We start from the raw sequence: 18,471 nt of genomic DNA, 5'->3' as shown, positions 1-18,471 counted from the left end.
AGGCATACAGAGGCTCATAATCAATGGCATGTTGTGTTAGCTAATCCAAGTTTATCATTTTAAAAGGCTAATTGAACATTAGAATACCCTTTTGCAATTATGTTAGCACAGCTGAAAACTGTTGTTCTGATTAAAGAAGCAATAAAACTGGCCTTCTTTAGACTAGTTGAGTATCTGGAGCATCAGCATTCGTGGGTTCGATTACAGGCTCAGAATGGCCAGAAACACAGAACTTTCTTCTGAAACTCGTCAGTCTATTCTTGTTCTGAGAAATGATGTCTATTCCATGCGAGAAATTGCCAAGATACTGAAGATCTCGTACAACGCTGTGTACTACTCCCTTCACAGAACAGCGCAAACTGTCTCTAACCAGAATAGAAAGAGGAGTGGGAGGCCCCGGTGCACAACTGAGCAAGAGGACAAGTACATTAGAGTGTCTAGTTTGAGAAACAGACGCCTCACAAGCCCTCAACTGGCAGCTTCATTAAATAGTACCAGCAAAACACTAGTCTCAACAGTGAAGAGGCGACTCCGGGATGCTGGCCTTCTAGGCAGAGTTCCTCTGTCCAGTGTCTGTGTTCTTTTGCCCATCTTAATCTTTTCTTTTCATTGGCCAGTCTGAGATACGGCTTTTTCTTTGCAACTCTGCCTAGAAGGCCAGCATCCCGGAGTCGCCTCACCACTGTTGACGTTGAGACTGGTGTTTGCTTTTCTTTCAAAAACAAGGACATTTCTAAGTGACCCCAAACTGTTGAACGGAAGTGTATATATATTTTTTCAAAGTTCTGCCATTTAGCAGACGCTTTTATCCAAAGCGACTTACGGTCATGCGCGCATACATTTCACGTACGGGTGGCTGCAGCGGGAATCAAACCCACTATCCTAGAGTTGCAAGCACCATGCTCTACCAACAGAGCTACACAGTATAACCAAGCCTCATTTTTCTGTCCGTACACACCCCCTCTCCCTCCACTGACCTGAAGGCGAGCTGCTCCACCTGGTAGTACTTCTGGTCTCGGAGGACGTGGAGGTCCACGTTGAGCCGTCTGATCAGAACCTCACAGTCCTGCAGGTACAAACCCAGCTCCCTCTCACAACGCACCGCCTCGCCACTCTCCACCTGGGACATGTCCTGACGGAGGAGCGAGAAGACACGGTGGGAAAAGAGAGGACGAAGAGGAGGGAAAAGGGGAGAGCGAGGGACGGGGAAGAAATGAGTAAGACACAGTACGCCACAGTGAAAGAGGCAACGGAAATACAAAAACCTCAGAGAAGAAAGTCCTCATTGAAAGAGAGAGAGAGAAACAGGGATAGCATCACTCACGGCCTGCAGTGTGTTCTTGGCCAGGGTGAGTTTCTCCTCACAGTCCAGGGCCATGTTCTGGATCTTATTGGCCATCTGCAGCAATAACTCCAGTCTGGAGGGAAACGCACAGTATCAGCACAGTGTCACAGAGTGTCAACAAGCTCGAAACACTCATTTTCTACATCCGAAAGTGCATCCTATTTACTATACAGCGCACTACTTTTGACCAGGCCCTGGTCAAAGGTAGTGCATTATATAGGGAATAGGGTGCCATTTCGTATGCAGCCAGTGTCTATGGAATGTGTTTACTGTACAACCATAACAAACAGTTGACGAACAACCTAAAAACATCTACCAAGTAATCAAGTTAGGCCTATTAAAGTGTAAGACTAAATTGCTGAAGTAACAAGACAAGGACGACCTTTCCACAATACAACGGGGTACAGACACGTGCAAATGAAAACGGTGTGAAAATGCCTGATGATACTGAGATGTAGTGTGTTTTGTGCAGAGACCTGTGCTCTAGCACCATGAAAATGTCGCCCTAAGTGATGTCTGCAATAAAGTGTCAGGGTTCGGGTCAGTGTGCTCCACAGCGAGCCACAGGGCCTTGTCTTTCCATAACTACTGGTATAAACAAACTCTAGCTCTAAAATAAGTAAATCAGGGTTAAAGATTCTGCAGATTGGGAGAAAGGCGACACTGGCCGCCCCCACCACCGTTATCGTTTTTGTTGCCGAGCCGAGGAGCGTCGTGCAGCACGGTAAAAACAAAAAACGCTCAACATATTACGCTCTTTTATTGCGTGTGCAATGACGTCAGAGGAGAAGAAAGTGTTTGTTGTTTGCAGTAACTTATTTGTTGTTCTAAAACTGCAGACAGACTTGGCTGTTTCACTATTAAGGATTCCAGCTTTAAGGTTCTGCTTAGTTATAGTGTTAAGTATGTCTGAGCTGCTGACCTCTGCACAGCGAGCCGCAGGGCCTCCTATCTCTATAGCTACTGATAAAAAAAAAACTCAAACACTAGCAGCAGTAGGAAGGGTTAAGGTCAGGGTCATGACCTCTCCACAGCGGGCCGCAGAGCCTTCTCTCTCTCCAGCATCTCCAGGATCAGCTTGCCCCACTCCTCCTCCAGGTCGTTGGGGTGCATGCCCAGGGGCAGCTTGATGCGCCCAAACTCCATCCATACCTGGGGAACACAAACATGCACAGAATTTTTACTTCTATAACACATACAGTGCATTCAGAAAGTATTCAGACCCCTTCACTTTTTCCACATTATGTTACAGCCTTATTCTAAAATGGATTCATTTGTTTTTCCCCTCAATCTACACACAATACCCCATCATGACAAAACAAAAACAGGTTTATCGAAAATGTATTTAAAAAAAATTAAAACTGAAATATCACATTTACATAAGTATTCAGACCCTTTACTGCGTACTTTGTTGAAGCACCTTTGGTAGTGATTACAGCCTTGAGTCTTCTTGGGTATGACGCTACAACCTTGGCCCACCTGTATTTGGGGAGTTTCTCCTATTCTTCTCTGCAGATCCTCTCAAGTCCTGTCAGGTTAGATAGGGAGCGTCGCTACACAGCTATTTTTAGGTCTCTCCAGAGATGTTCAATCAGGTTCAAGTCTGGGCTCTGGCAGGGCCACTCAAGGACATTCAGAGACTTGTCCCAAAGCCACTCCTGGGTTGTCTTGGCTGTGTCGTTGTCCTGTTGGAAGGTGAACCTTCGCCCCAGTCTGAGGTCCTGAGCGCTCTGGAGCAGATTTTCATCAAGGAACTTTTTACTCCGTTCATCTTTCCCTCAACCCTGACTAGTCTACCTGACTAGTCTGCTGCTGAAAACATCCCCACAGCATGATGCTGCCACCACCAGGATTCATCGTAGGGATGGTGCCAGGTTTCTTCCAGAAGTGACGCTTGGAATTCAGGCTAAAATAATTCAATCTTGGTTTCATGAGACCAGATCGACTATGAGAAACAAGACTGAGTCCTTTAGGTGCCCCTTGGCAAACTCCAATGGGCTGTCATGTGCCCTTTACTGAGGAGTGGCTTCCGTCTGGCCACTCTACCATAAAGGCCTGATTGGTGGAGTGCTGCAGAGATGGTTCTCCTTCTGGAAGGTTCTCCCATCTCCACAGAGGAACTCTAGAGTGCTGTCAGAGTGACCATCGGATTCTTGGTCACCTCACCTCCCTGACCAAGGTCCTTCTCCCCCAATTGCTCAGTTTGGCAGGCCGGCCAGCTCTGGGAAGAATCTTGGTGGTTCCAAACTTCTTCCATTTAAGAATGATGGAGGCCACTGTGTTCTTGGGGACCTGCAGAATTGCTTAAGTACACTTCCCCAGATCTGTGCCTCGACACAATCCTTTCTCTACGGACAATTCCTTCGACCGCATGGTTGGTTTTTGCTCTGACATTCACTATCAACTGTGGGCCCTTACATAGACAGGTGTGTGCCTTTCCAAAACATGTGCAATCAATTGAATTTACCACAGGTGGACTCCAATCAAGTTGTAGAAACATCTCAAGGAGGATCAATGGAAACAGGATGCACCTGAGCTCAATTTTGAGTCTCATAGCAAAGGGTCTGAATACTTATGTAAATAAGCTATATTTTTTTTAAATACATTTGCAGAAATGTCTATTTATTTATTACATTTTAGAATGAGGCTGTAACGTCAAACAAAATGTGGAAAAGGTGAAGGGGTCTGAATACGTTCCGAATGCTCTGTATGCCTACACACTCTTTACTTTTACATACAATACAAAAATAATATGCAACACACTATAAATCCAGAATTTCGCCTGCAAAGTACATTGTTTCGAGTGCAAAGGACAAATCTCTTCGAGGTCTTGAAGTATAAATGTTTTGGGTTGTGAGTCATCATGTGTCATTGATCAGGAGGGCAGTGGGAAAGTAGGACCGAGGGCAAATGGAAGAGGATTTGATAGGAAGAATTATAGTTTGTTGTCTCAAGGCAGTGGCATGGGGTTGAAATGGCCTGGTGCAGAGGACAGGGTGTTCGATCTCTCTCTCTCTCTCGCACACACACACACACACACACACACACACACACACACACACACACACACACTACCCGAGGGACTCATGATGCACAGTGTGGCCCGCTCATGGTGGCAGAAACCAGGTCACCTCTTCAAATCCTTTTCTTTCTCTCTCCATCTCTCTCTCTCTCTCTCTCTCTGTCAATCTCTCCATGTTTCTCTCTCTTTTGTCGGTCATTGAGTTTATGAGTTTCAGTTTTCTACAAGACTAATGCCAGCCAAATATGCCATAATATGATATGTTGTTGAAATGAGGCGGTGTCCTCAAGGGTAATAAAAGTATCTGCCTGGGTTTGTAGTTCAGTCTCTCGGATGGTGAACCGGTGTTTACCATCAACGTAGGTTTGCGGTTTCTGCTGACATTTTACAGAGCTTGTTGTCATTGAGTCTCAATAGGTTTTAGAAAAGTCTCCCTCTTCCTCCCTCCCTCCCTCCCTCCATCCCTCCATCCATCGCATACCTCCAGCAGTTTGTAGAGGTGTTCAACGCCACTCTTCTCCAGCTCCTTGGCAGGGATCTCCGTCTCCTTGAAATGGACGTACTCATTGTGAAGTGCCTGTGGGACAGTGACAGGGTGTTGACAAAAGGCTAGATGTCAATAATAGACTGTCTTTGAATGACCGTATTCATAAAGCATCTCAGAGTAGTAATGCTGATCTAGGAACAGCCCCCCCCGTCTATATAATCATATTCATGATTATCTAAATCGCTGAACTCATCCTAGATCAGCACTCCTACTCGGATATGCTTTATAAACATTTATTTTTCATCTTTACCCACATCCTGTCCCCCCTCTCCCTCATCCCCTTATTGCCTCTCTCTTTCGACCCATCTTTCCTTCTCCTCCATTCTGCCTATTTTATTCTCTTCTCTCCATCGCCCGGACTCCCTTTCTTGACCCTTTCCCTCCCTCCCTCTTCACCTTGAGCTCCACAGGGTTAAGTGGGAAGTTCTTGTTGGCCATGAGTGTCGTGTGCTGCCGGCTCCACTGCAGCAGAGTGGAGAAACGAGACTGGTACTCTGCCCAGCGGTGATCCACCTCCTGATAGAGAGAGAGAGAGAGGGAAGGAAGAAAGGGAGAGGAGGGGGGAAGAGAAAGATAGCCGTCAATATACTTCAATGGCAGACTGCGATCAATGGAGTCCATTATTGGCTCCAGAGCTTTGGCAACATGATGTCCCTTGAGCGGTCATGCCAATAAGAGTACAGATATTCATTCCAAATACTCTCGTTCACACAGACTGACCAACTGTACATTAATACAAGCTAAAGTTAACGTGAGAGGAGTAGAACATACATGTGCAGCGATGCCCTCTCCTCCCTCTGGGATCTTGGGGAAGGCATCGTAGATGGAGGAGACGTATGTGATGACCGACTTCTCATCTGGAGACGGAACGTCCACATCTAGATAGATATATATATATAAATAAGATATATAAATGTGTGAGAGAGAGAGAGAGAGAGAGAGAGAGAGGTAGGAGGAGACGGGGAGATGAAAGGGGGAGTGGAAAGGTCAACACGTTATAAATGGTAGAGAGAGGCAGACCAACAGAACACACAGAAACACAGACAGTATCATAATGTACACTACTCTCACGATACCAGACCTGTCAACACCGTAGAACTGCTGGAGGCCAGAAGTATACAGACAGAGAGACAGAAACACAGATGGACAGAGACACAGACAAACAGAGAAACAGACAAAGACAGGCAGGCAGACAGTTACCTTCAGCGTCCAGTAGTCTGGTCACCCCTAGCGACTCAGCGATCTCAAAGGCCTGCTCCAGGTTGTCAAGGTTACTCTGCTGCGCCACCACCTCCATGTCAATCAGGTCTGGCCTGGAGACCATCAGAGGGGGAGACAGGGGGGTTAGAACTAAAAGTGTGTGTGTGTGTGTCCGCATGCATCTCAGTGAGTGATTGTGTGTGTACCTGAATCGGTGGAGCAGGGCGTTGAACATGCGCCCGTCGCTCCAGGAGGAGGAGAAGTTGGTACAGCGGAGGCCAGGCCAACCCTCTGAGGCCTGCTGGCTCCATAACAACAGCTTCTCCTTAGCCGTCAGGTCCCCAGACTCACCGCTCACATAGATCTCTGAGATCTGGAAACAGAGAGGATATGGTTCATACAGGAAACACTCATGAACACACACACACTCCCCGCTCACATAAAATGTCAGATCAGGAGAGACCAGAGGAGAGGGTTAATGAATATGGGACATGCATATTGGGATGACTTTGCTTGGATCCATCCACAAGTATTGGCAGAAGGTTCCAAACATGAACTATTTGATGGTCAAAGGATGCCTGCTCTTACTGTGTAATCATGGTAAGGAAAAAACATGTTATATGAAAGCCACAACAGCTGGCAGAGATGCACACCCTTTCCCTTTAGGGGCAGACACTCATTACAGACTACATTATCCTCTCATATTCATGACATTGTCCTACTACCAGACTGTAACCCACAGTGGGGATTCATTACACTGTTTCAAACAGGACAAACTAATCGCTGTACCCACATTTCACACAGGCCCACGCACACACGGATGTACGTGACATGCAAACGTACACACACACACACACACACACACACACAGTGAGTCAGCAGAATTGTATCAATGTGCTAGTCTTCTATTCACTTTGATTCAAACTTGTCGTCTTTGTTCCTATCCTTCATCTTCTCTGTCCTTTAACCAATAGGCCTTCAGCCCGAGCCAACGTTCTTTTCTCCTTCGGTCTCTCATTATTCCGGCCAGCTCATTAGCTTGTTTTCTCACCACAATCTCCCCCTCTCCCTCCTCCACTTGTTCATTCCTTCATCCATCTACCCCCTTCCCTCCCCCCTCGTCAGGCCTCCGTCCAGCCCACCCCTTCTATCTGTCACGTCGGCTTTTCTCCTCATTTGATCTGTTCTTCCTCTGCCTTGTTTTGAATCGTCCGTCTCTCCTTCGCATCAATCTGCTGTTTCCCTCCTCTTTTTCCATCCCTCTTTTCTTTTTGAGGTCAAAGCGCTTATAACCTACTTAAGCCAACCGTCCTCCACCTCACCCCCTCCCCACTCGCTTCCCTTTCTTCTCTACACTTGTCTTTCTTTCTTTAATCTGTTCATCATGGCAAAGGGTGGCTGTTGTAGATGCAGTATCTGGCAGTGCCTGGTTCTTGTCATCAGTATTCCTCCGTCATCCCTTTTTCTCACTTCCCGTCTTGCCCGCCCTCCCTCCCTCCCTCCGTCAGTCTGTCTGTCTCTCGAGTGCTAATATAGAACAGAATGAAAGTCCAGTGAGTGCCAGGAGACTGCAGCAACAACCAAAAGAGAAGGAGAGAGGGGGGGGGGGGATGAGCGAGAGAGGGAGAGGAGGAATGGCATGCAAACGAGAGAGCGGGAGAGCAAAACCAGGCCTGAGTAAACTAATAAGGCAAAACATGCACATGACGCGCACATACAGTACAAACCATACACACCGACGGCCAACACGCAGACAGACACACACCCTGTGTGTACCCCCAAAACACAGCTCCTCCTTGGCATGGGCCTTTTATAGTAAAGATTATTAAGGCAAGGACATCCAACTACAGGGCCACTCCATCAATTTGACTCTGGCCCTGAGCCCTTCAGTGACTGGCAATAAACGATAAACGAGTCAAGCACAGCCTCACTCTACCATTCGACACCCAGGTACTGCACCATCCTATGTAGCTCAGTCCCCCCCTCCCCCCTACAACCCACAACCTGTTTAGAATACTGCAGCTGGTGATTGGACCGCATACTACATGTTTGCGCTGGTCAATTGAAATCGTCATACATAATTACCACCTTCTCATGGACATGCTTATCCTAAATTCTGATCCAGGTATTATGAGCAATACGGTTGTTTTGGGTAACATATGGTAGCGATTTTACACTACCAAAACAGGGCACATGGTGTCAATTATATGGTGACATCGTGCTTAAATCACACTACCAAACACTAACAGACAGACAGCTACACCGTCACACACGAGAGCAGCCAGAGGCCTGCTGCCCCCCCCCAGGAGTCATGATAAGTGCCGGAACAGACACACTATGAATGCTCTGTAAGATGGTGGAACCCTAGGATGCAGACATCAAAGTGTGTTCAGTGTGTGCTGTGCTCGGACTCATTCTCTCACCGACTCATGTGATTCTTGAGTGCCTTTACATGCTCACGCACGCACCGCTTGAGAGACAGCAAGGTGGTGCTATCACCATGGACTAGAACAGCTAGAAACGCTAGGCCTACGACACACTGCTATGATACACTTGCCTCCTGGGGCTCAGAATAGTCTCCATTTAAAGAAAGGGTCCTTTGAAGTAGGAAAGAGCGACGGGAGAGAGGGATGGAGAGAGAGACGGAAGGAGAGAGAGAGGGGGGGATGGACGGACGGAGAGAGAGAGAGAGAGAGAGAGAGGGGGATGGACGGACGGAGAGAGAGAGAGAGAGAGAGGGATGGACGGACGGAGAGAGAGAGAGAGGGGGATGGACGGACGGAGAGAGAGAGAGAGGGGGATGGCGAGAGAGACGGAAGGAGAGAGAGAGGGGGGGATGGACGGACGGAGAGAGAGAGAGAGAGAGAGGGGGGATGGACGGACGGAGAGAGAGAGAGAGGGGGATGGACGGACGGAGAGAGAGAGAGGGGGGGGATGGACGGACGGAGAGAGAGAGAGGGGGGGATGGACGGACGGAGAGAGAGAGAGAGGGGATGGACGGACGGAGAGAGAGAGAGAGGGGGATGGACGGACGGAGAGAGAGAGAGGGGGATGGACGGACGGAGAGAGAGAGAGGGGGATGGACGGACGGAGAGAGAGAGAGAGGGGGATGGACGGACGGAGAGAGAGAGAGAGGGGGATGGACGGACGGAGAGAGAGAGAGAGAGGGATGGCGGACGGAGAGAGAGAGGAGAAGGGATGGACGGACGGAGAGAGAGAGAGAGGGATGGACGGACGGAGAGAGAGAGAGAGGGATGGACGGACGGAGAGAGAGAGAGAGGGATGGACGGACGGAGAGAGAGAGAGAGAGGGATGGACGGACGGAGAGAGAGAGAGAGGGACGGACGGACGGAGAGAGAGGGACGGACGGACGGAGAGAGAGAGAGAGGGACGGACGGACGGAGAGAGAGAGAGAGAGGGACGGACGGACGGAGAGAGAGAGAGAGAGGGACGGACGGACGGAGAGAGAGAGATGGACGGACGGACGGAGAGAGAGAGATGGACGGACGGACGGAGAGAGAGAGATGGACGGACGGACGGAGAGAGAGAGATGGACGGACGGAGAGAGAGAGATGGACGGACGGAGAGAGAGAGATGGACGGACGGAGAGAGAGAGATGGACGGACGGAGAGAGAGAGATGGACGGACGGAGAGAGGAGGAGGGAGAAAGAGAAAATGGAGGACAGGCAGGGGGATAGAGATGAGGCAATTAGAGGTCGACCGATTATGATTTTTCAACACCGATACCGATTATTGGAGGACCAAAAAAAGCTGATACCGATTAAGTCGGACGATTTATATATATATATATATATATATATATATATATATATATATATATATATATATAAAATGACAATTACAACAATACTGAATGAACACTTATTTTAACTTAATATAATACATCAATGAAATCAATTTAGTCTCAAATAAATAATGAAACATGTTCAATTTGGTTTAAATAATGCAAAAACACTGTTGGAGAAGAAAGTAAAAGTGCAATATGTGCCATGTAAAAAAGCTAACGTTTAAGTTCCTTGCTCAGAAAATGAGAACATATGAATGCTGGTGGTTCCTTTTAACATGAGTCTTCAATATTCCCAGTTAAGAAGTTTTAGGTTGTAGTTATTATAGGAATTATAGGACTATTTCTCTCTATGCCATTTGTATTTCATATACCTTTGACTATTGGATGTTCTTATAGGCACTATAGTATTGCCAGTCTAATCTCAGGAGTTGATAGGCTTGAAGTCATAAACAGCGCTGTGCCTCAAGCATTGCTAAGAGCTGCTGGCAAACGAAGTAAAGTGCTGTTTGAATAAATGCTTACGAGCCTGCTACCACCACTCAGTCAGACAGCTCTATCAAATATCAAATCATAGACTTAATTATAATATAATAAACACACAGAAATACGAGCCATAGGTCATTAATATGGTTGAATCCGGAAACTATCATTTCGAAAACAAAACGTTTATTTTTTCAGTGAAATACAGAACCGTTCCGTATTTTATCTAACGGGTGGCATCCCTAAGTCTAAATATTCCTGTTACATTGTACAACCTTCAATGTTATGTCATAATTATGTAAAATTCTGGCAAATTAATTACGGTCTTTGTTAGGAAGAAATGGTCTTCACACAGTTCGCAACGAGACAGGCGGCCCAAACTGCTGTATATACCCTGACGCAAATGCGCTTTTGTTAAATCACCACCCGTTTGGTGAAGTAGGCTGTGGTTCGATGATAAATTAACAGGCACCGCATTGATTATACGCAACGCAGGACAAGCTAGTTAACCTAGTAATATCATAAACCATGTGTAGTTAACTAGTGATTATGTTAAGACTGATTGTTTTTTATAAGATAAGTTTAAAGCTAGCTAGGAACTTACCTTGGCTCCTTGCTGCACTCGCGTAACAGGTGGTCAGCCTGCCACGCAGTCTCCTCATGGATTGCAATGTAATTGGCCATAATCGGCGTCAAAAAGGTCAATTACCGATTGTTATGAAAACTTGAAATCGGCCCTAATTAAAATCGGTCATGCCGATTAATCGGTCGACCTCCAGAGGCGATATTTAGATAGTTGATGGGGAGAGGGAACGAGACAGACAAAATACACAAAAAGAGAGGATAGAGAGAAAGAGAGCGAGAGATATAATGTGTTTGGAATCCCCCTCTGGGGCTAGATGCAGCAGTACAGTGTTGATGAATGCTCATCTGAAAACCCTATTTATTCAGATGAGGGCAGGCCAGACATTGCCAAAAAGGCAGCCATCACGTACCTACACACACACACACACACACACACACACACACACACACACACACACACACACACACACACACACACACACACACACACACACACCCACCCACCCACACACTCGAGAAAGAGGCAGAAGTATTGATCGTTACCTAGCTAAAACACTCGTAAAAGGGAGCCTTTGTGGAGACCGGGCTCTAAGCAACTGTGTGTGTGTGTGTGTGTGTGTGTGTGTGTGTGTGTGTGTGTGTCGGTCTTGCTTTCCCTGTGACTCAGCACCGCTCATCGAATGAGACACACAGGCACAAAGACAACATAGCATCATAATATACTGACGGCAGGGCGCTACAGATCAATGTAAAGCACTTTGAGCAAGGAAGGTCTAGATCAACAAATTACCACTATCAACTGAGGTTGATTATTGGTAACAACAGTAAAAGGGTCACCAGCAACTGTGGGGTTAAAGGCCTACACTATAGTAGGCATAGAAATATAATTACTTGACACACATAAACCCCATTGTGTGAGCCGTATCATAAAACAATCATTGCAAAATAACAAGTTACAGTATGCTGTCAGGAACCCTGCCATTTAAGGCAAAACACACACGCATTCAGAAGTAACAGAGGAAAGAGTGGGTGGTGTGAGGAAAATAATGAGTGATGAGGTGGAAATAGAGAGAAAGACAGAGGGAAAGAAAGAGAAAAGGGGGAGAGATGCAGAGAAGGTCTGTGCTGTGGCGATTAGGCTCTGGAGACAGACTCCGGAAGGATGAAAAGATGCAGAGGATCTTCTGCAGGGCTGATAACCAGGACACAGAGACACACAGAGAGAGAGAAAGACACAAATGTACAAATGATCTCTCTCACACAAAGATGTATGACAGTAGTTTACAAGACGTAAAAGGGCAACACACATTCAGAAATATGCTCTCTCGGCCTGATCCTGGACAAGCCCCCAAATATGTAGCCTACATTTCCACGAGTAAAAGAGAGCGAGTGGAAAAGAGAAAGAGAGAAAAAAAGCCCTGACCTGAGGGAACTGCTTTGTGGTGACCTGGGGTGGAGATAGAGGACTGTCAGTTGCAGAGTCCAGTCCCTCTCTAGAGCTTTCCCAGTCTATCTGGGTGGCGCCCCCTGCCTCTGGGGAGGTTAGTGGCAGGTCGCTGGCATAGCCCGAGGACAGAGGGTCCTGTACCGAGGGTCCATCGGCTTTTGTAGTTTCCTGGGTCCCCATAAGGTTGGTTGTCATATTGAGACCTGAGGTGTCCATTTTGGCTCTCCTTTGGGTCAAGCCAACCCTGCTTATCTGGGTGGCTCCCCCCGTCTCTGGGGAGGTGCGGGGCAGATCTCTGGCATAGGCAGAGGAAAGAGGGTTCTGTATTAATAGTCCCTCTTGGACCTGCGCTGGTTTATCCAGACTGAGTTCCTTGACTTTTGTAGGTTCCTGGGTCCCCATAAGGAAAGTGGTCCTGGCATCCATTTTGGCTCTCTTGCGGTCTTCCTCAGAAAGATGTACTTTGAGGATGTTCCCAGTCACAGGGGATGCGGCTGGAGGGTTGGCACATAACTCTACTTCTACCTCTTTGTCATGGTAACTGTCCCCTCTCCAAACCGGGGACCCAAAGTCACTAGGGTAGACTGTCCTCACAACACACAGCCGGCCCTCCACCTCGCGAATGTGGACCACCCCTTTGCGCTCCTTTGCCGAAGGGTTGTTAAAAGCAACCCCCAGCGTCCCTGCTAGCCCACCCCCACCTTCATCCTCCACCTCCTCTTTCTCCTTTTCTCGTTTTTTCCCCCGTTCCCTTTCTTTCTTGGGTCTTCGTATACAAGGCCTCTCCAGGACCCCTTGTTCTCGCTCCCTGACTTTGCAGACTCGACCCCCACCAGGGGTGGTGTGCACCTGGGACGGGAAAGATGGGTCAGGGTTATCTGGGGTCGGGGTGGGGTCCTCACTGGGTTGCCCTTGGCTGCTTGGGGCCTCTATGGTACTGCTCGTCCCCCCTTCCTCACTCCCAGCTCCGGGGTAGGACAGCCTTCTCCACACTGGGCTTGGCTCAGGGGACAGTTCCAGCACTCTGCTACCACCCAACCCCCCCATGCTGTCACTCGTGGAGTCAGCACAGAGAGCACTGGGAAGGGGCAGTCTGGATTGAGTTTGGACATGAGGCACAGTTAAATTGGTGATTTTGGCTCCGACGTCACTCATAGTGTTGAACGAGGCCGTGGTTGCCTCTGTGACAGTACCTTTGTCCTCTTCATCCTCTTCCTCCGGTATGTTGCTTATCCTTATGCTTTCCACCTCCGAGCCTACCGACGACCCTCCTTTCTGGTGCTTCTTTCCTTTGCGTTTTCGCCGGAAGCGGAGGCGCCGTTTGGGGTTGGGGGACAGTGGGGGGAAGCCGTGTCCTCCCTCCCTAGGAGGCCTCACACAACCCATAGAGCTTCCCATCTCCGAGTGAATGACTGAGGGAAGGGAAGGACAGAGGAGGCAAAAATAGAACACAAAAAACACACTCAGGTGGACAGGCACACCAGAGTAGCAGAGAGTGACGGACGAAAGCGATATCAATGTGACACTTGCTCACGGTGTGACGTTAGTGACAGCAGGTTGAGCTATGGTTGCTTGCCAGGAGTATAGAAAGTGACAATGACGAGACGGGATGTGGGCTCTCGTCACCTTCTCATAGGGTCTGGTTCAGTCCACCCGGCCGAGGTGCTTCCTGCAGGCTTGCGTGTCACAGCTCTCGTCTGTCCGTAGGTGCTCCTCTCCCTGCCTTCCCTCCCCTCCTCTCCTCTCCTCCTCTCCTCCTCTCGTTGCAGCTGTTGCCTCGCCTCACCTAGGCAACACCGCTGTCAGCCCTGTCTGTTCTTGCCCGCTCTCCGAGGCCCCCCCACTGTCGCTGCGGGCAGGTCACGGACGTCCCAGCAGGGTCCCAGCACTAACGTCAAGGACACCGAGGCAGACACACGTCAGCAGAATCAGCACAGCTTACCAGGAAATAGATTTGGCTTCAGGCTTTAGTCGTTCATTCCTCCAAACGTTTGGCAGATGAGAACGAAAGTCAACGTGGCTCAAACATACTACATGTTGAACGAGGCTTCGGAGAGTCTGATGTGCGAGACGGTGAGTCAGAGCACTGCAGCGTCCTCTTCAGCTCAACAGTCGTTTCACACAGACAATGTCGGCGTGTGCGTGAGAGAAGTCCATGGGGTCTCTGGCGTTGCCTGCGATGGAATCAGTGCTCGTCTCATCTCATATCTGCAATTCCTCAGAGTGTGAGACGCGAGGGAGCTGCAGTGCAGACACACACACACACACACACACACACACACACTCACACATGCAATGTGTCTGACTCGGTGCACATCATCGCAGTCGCTCGGCAGCGGAATGAAAAAATAAAAAAATCCCGTCATCTGCAATTCCGCTCTGCATTCGCCATCCTGCACACACGCAGTTTGTTGGTAATTTGTTTTCCCTGTCGTTCCGCGGATACTGTAATCCAAGTACTTTATACAGGCTCGCCTCCAGGTATCCACAATCATATATTATTAATAACTCTCCGCTCCTGCGATAATATTATTGCTGTCAGCGCCGTAACGGCCAACAACAGTCATAGTAGTAGAGGTGGTGATAACATTAGTTCTGTAGTAGCCGGCGGTGTCCCATTCTGCTGAGACAGCATGCTAATATCCACCATCCAGATTGGTGGTGGGTGATAGTGGACAGTCAGCCAATACGCTGACAGCTTGTTAACTCAAAATCAGAGCCTCGACGGCGGCGACTCACACTCCTCGCCATTCCCCACGACCCCCCCTGTTCATGGAGTCACTGCGTCAGGTGCCGTTTGATCTCCTTCAGTTTCCCCGGTTGTTAACCACACGAGAGGTCTCAGTACGAAGGAAACCTACGGGGGGGCGTTGAACGAGCGTTAAAAGCAACGTTACGGTGTGGACTTGAAAGTCTCCAAGTGATACGGGTAACCATGGGACCAGGAAGAGAGGTGAAGAGATCCTGAATGGTAGGTGTCCTGCATTATCCTTCAATGACTACCAATCCCACATTGCATTAGGAGTGGTAAGATACCTGCAGCGTTGTCTCATAGAAAATCCAGACAACCCGAGAAGCTGGTAGTGGTTCCTGTAGCTTGGTCTCTGGTGCTATATCAGGTTTAAATCCAGAGCATGGCGAGGAAGAGCGTAGAGACCCCACCTTTAGCTTTCCAGACGTCACGTGGCTCCCCCATTGATACCGGCCTTGAGCTTATCCCCCCCCTTCCAACGGAGGATTGCTGGGAGATCGTGCTGGTGGCTGGTGCTATCCAATCACCAACCCCTCAGTCCATGTCCAACCTTAGAACTGTCTGTCAGCCAGGCAGGCTTTTCCAGTCATCCCTGCTGACAGTCTTCGACACTGCTCCAGTACTCCAGTGTATAAGCATCCACAATCATCCAGGTCTGTATGTGTTCCCAGTATGAGGCCACAGGTGGGCATGCAAAGAGGGTCTGGTTGCAGACAACCACGCAGACAGACAGGCGGTTGGTTAAAAAGGCACTCCCTCTCCACTCGTCTCCGCCGGTCTGGTTAATGGAATTAGCAGTGGTGGCTGGGCTGGGCTACAGGAGGCTGGGCTACAGGAGGCTGGGCTACAGGAGGCTGCGCTACAGGAGGCTGGGCTAGACTTGGTTAGGGAAGGTCCAGTATCCCCCGGCTTTAGCCGTCCTCCTGACGCTGCCTGCAAACGAACAGCTGACTGGGAAAGGAAAAGTCCAGTAGTCTGCAGCTCCTTGGTTGGTTATAGAGAGAGATGGAGGAGGAGAGGGGGATCCGAATGAAGGGAGAACAAGGTCCCCGTCAGACAGGCATGATCGGATTGATCCAATAAACACAGTGTTCCTGGGAGAGAAGCAAAATGTGTGTGTGTGCAGCTGAAGAGAGAGCAAGAGTGTGTGTGTGTGTGTGCCTGCAGGGCTGGGCGATCCTCCAATCATCTGTGTGTGTATGTGTGAGCCGAGGTCTGTAGATCCAGGGGAAACCGGGAGACACCGTAACAGTAGGCAGCCTGTATTCCTCTCTCTGTCGCTGGCTTCTCTCGGTCGTGTTCTCCCTCGCTTGCAGGCAGAGAGAAAAACGCTCGATCTTCACAACCTCTGCAGCTATAGCTCGCTTTCTCCCACCCTCTTTTCTCCTCCTCCTATCCGCTTCCTCGTTCCTCCCTCCCTCCTCCTCCTCTCGCTCTCTCTCTCTCTGGCATACTCTCTACTGCTCTCTTGGTGTGACACACACACACACACCGATATGCTATTTTTTTTGGGGTCCGATACAGATAGATTTTGTGGGGGGGGGCAAAGTTTACTGATATGATATATCCTCCATTATAAACTGGGTGGTTCGAGCCCTGAATGCTGATTGGCTGACAGCCATGGTATATCAGGGGGGGTTTGTGATATATGGCCAATATACCATGGCTAAGGGCTGTATCCAGGCACTCTGCGATGTGTCGTGCATAAGAACAGCCCTTAGCCGTGGTATATTGGCCATATACCACACCCCCTCGTGCCTTATCGCTTAAATCCATTTCATCCAAGATGGCGTAGCAGTCAGACGTCCTTTGTCCTCGTCGTGTCCCATGTATGTATGTATGTACACATGCATGCATATATATACACACATATATATATATAATTATTTTTTTCACATATCTTTTTATATACACACACATTTTTTTTCTTCTAAAAACTCAACTTCAAAACACTCTCCTGCAACCCGCATCACCAAATGTGGTGCGAATCTGTTTGTTTCTATTAAAAGTATTATTCACCTCAAATCTGAAATCCACAACAGAAGCTAGCCAGAGGTTAGCGAGTTCATTAGCTAACGTTAGTATTCAGCTAACCACGGTTGGCGGTCATTAGCTATCCTTTAGCTCGCAAAGCTATCGCCAGACCCATTTTACTGCCGATGCGGAGCCCCACCGGGCCTTCACGACTGGACTACCAGCGTTATCTGCCCGAGGGAGTTATTCAACTGGCCCCTCCGTCGCGACGTAACCTGAACGCCCATCTGCTAACTGCGGACCATTATTCGTTAGCTGTCTTGAGCATATCGGCTGCTAGCTGAATAGGTATATCGGACAATTTTCCTGGGCCACTATAACTATAACTATTTTTCCAAATGGACTGGTCCCCTCTCCCACATGGAACCCCACTAATCTACCGACGGAAACGCATGAGGTGGCTAAAAACAGACCTCCGTCTTCTGCTAGTTTGCTACCCATGGCCCGGCTAGCTGTCTGAATCGCCGTGACCTCAACCAATCTCACTACTCACTGGACCCTTATGATCACTCGGCTAAGCATGCCTCTCCTTAATGTCAATATGCCTTGTCCATTGCTGTTCTGGTTAGTGTTCATTGGCTTATTTCACTGTAGAGCCTCTAGCCCTGCTCAATATACCTTATCCAACCCTTCAGTTCCACCACCCACATATGCGATGACATCACCTGGTTTCAATGATGTTTCTAGAGACAATATCTCTCTCATCATCACTCAATGCCTAGGTTAACCTCCACTGTATTCACATCCTACCATACCTCTGTACATTATACCTTGAATCTATTTTATCGCCCCCAGAAACCTGCTCCTTTTACTCTCTGTTCCGGACGTCCTAGACGACCAATTCTCATAGCTTTTAGCCGTACCCTTATCCTATTCCTCCTCTGTTCCTCTGGCGATGTAGAGGTTAATCCAGGCCCTGCAGTACCTAGCTCCACTCCTATTCCCCAGGCGCTCTCTTTTGTTGACTTCTGTAACCGTAAAAGCCTTGGTTTCATGCATGTTAACATGAGAAGCCTACTCCCTAAGTTTGTTTTATTCACTGCTTTAGCACACTCTGCCAAACCGGATGTCCTAGCCGTGTCTGAATCCTGGCTTAGGAAGACCACAAAAAACACTGAAATCTCCATCCCTAACTACAACATTTTCAGACAAGCTGGAACTGCCAAAGGGGGCGGTGTTGCAATCTACTGCAGAGATAACCTGCAGAGTTCTGTCCTACTATCCAGGTCTGTACCCAAACAATTTGAACTT

General features: G+C 48.5%; 1 protein-coding gene across 4 annotated transcripts in view; it reads right to left on the bottom strand.

Moving 5' to 3' along the window:
* The window catches only part of LOC115176156 (microtubule-actin cross-linking factor 1), a 144,662-nt gene extending 130,549 nt beyond the window's left edge, over positions 1–14,113 (bottom strand). For 2 of the 4 annotated variants that reach the window (XM_029735983.1, XM_029735984.1), the window contains exons 1-9: positions 12,411–14,113; positions 6,321–6,487; positions 6,115–6,227; positions 5,686–5,792; positions 5,311–5,430; positions 4,849–4,944; positions 2,370–2,497; positions 1,325–1,418; positions 978–1,132 (exon numbers count right to left, since the gene is read on the bottom strand). In XM_029735983.1, the coding sequence (XP_029591843.1) occupies positions 978–1,132; positions 1,325–1,418; positions 2,370–2,497; positions 4,849–4,944; positions 5,311–5,430; positions 5,686–5,792; positions 6,115–6,227; positions 6,321–6,487; positions 12,411–13,832 (2,402 nt within the window). In that variant the 5' untranslated portion in view covers positions 13,833–14,113. The remainder of the gene's footprint in view (positions 1–977; positions 1,133–1,324; positions 1,419–2,369; positions 2,498–4,848; positions 4,945–5,310; positions 5,431–5,685; positions 5,793–6,114; positions 6,228–6,320; positions 6,488–12,410) is intronic. The other 2 variants (XM_029735985.1, XM_029735986.1) reach the window with 1 other exon arrangement.
* Between the last annotated feature and the right edge of the window lie 4,358 nt (positions 14,114–18,471).

This window comes from Salmo trutta, chromosome 36, assembly GCF_901001165.1.
Source record: "Salmo trutta chromosome 36, fSalTru1.1, whole genome shotgun sequence".
Lineage (NCBI taxonomy): Eukaryota > Metazoa > Chordata > Actinopteri > Salmoniformes > Salmonidae > Salmo > Salmo trutta.
Note: the sequence above shows the minus strand (reverse complement) of the source record. Positions and strands in the feature narration are given on the sequence as shown.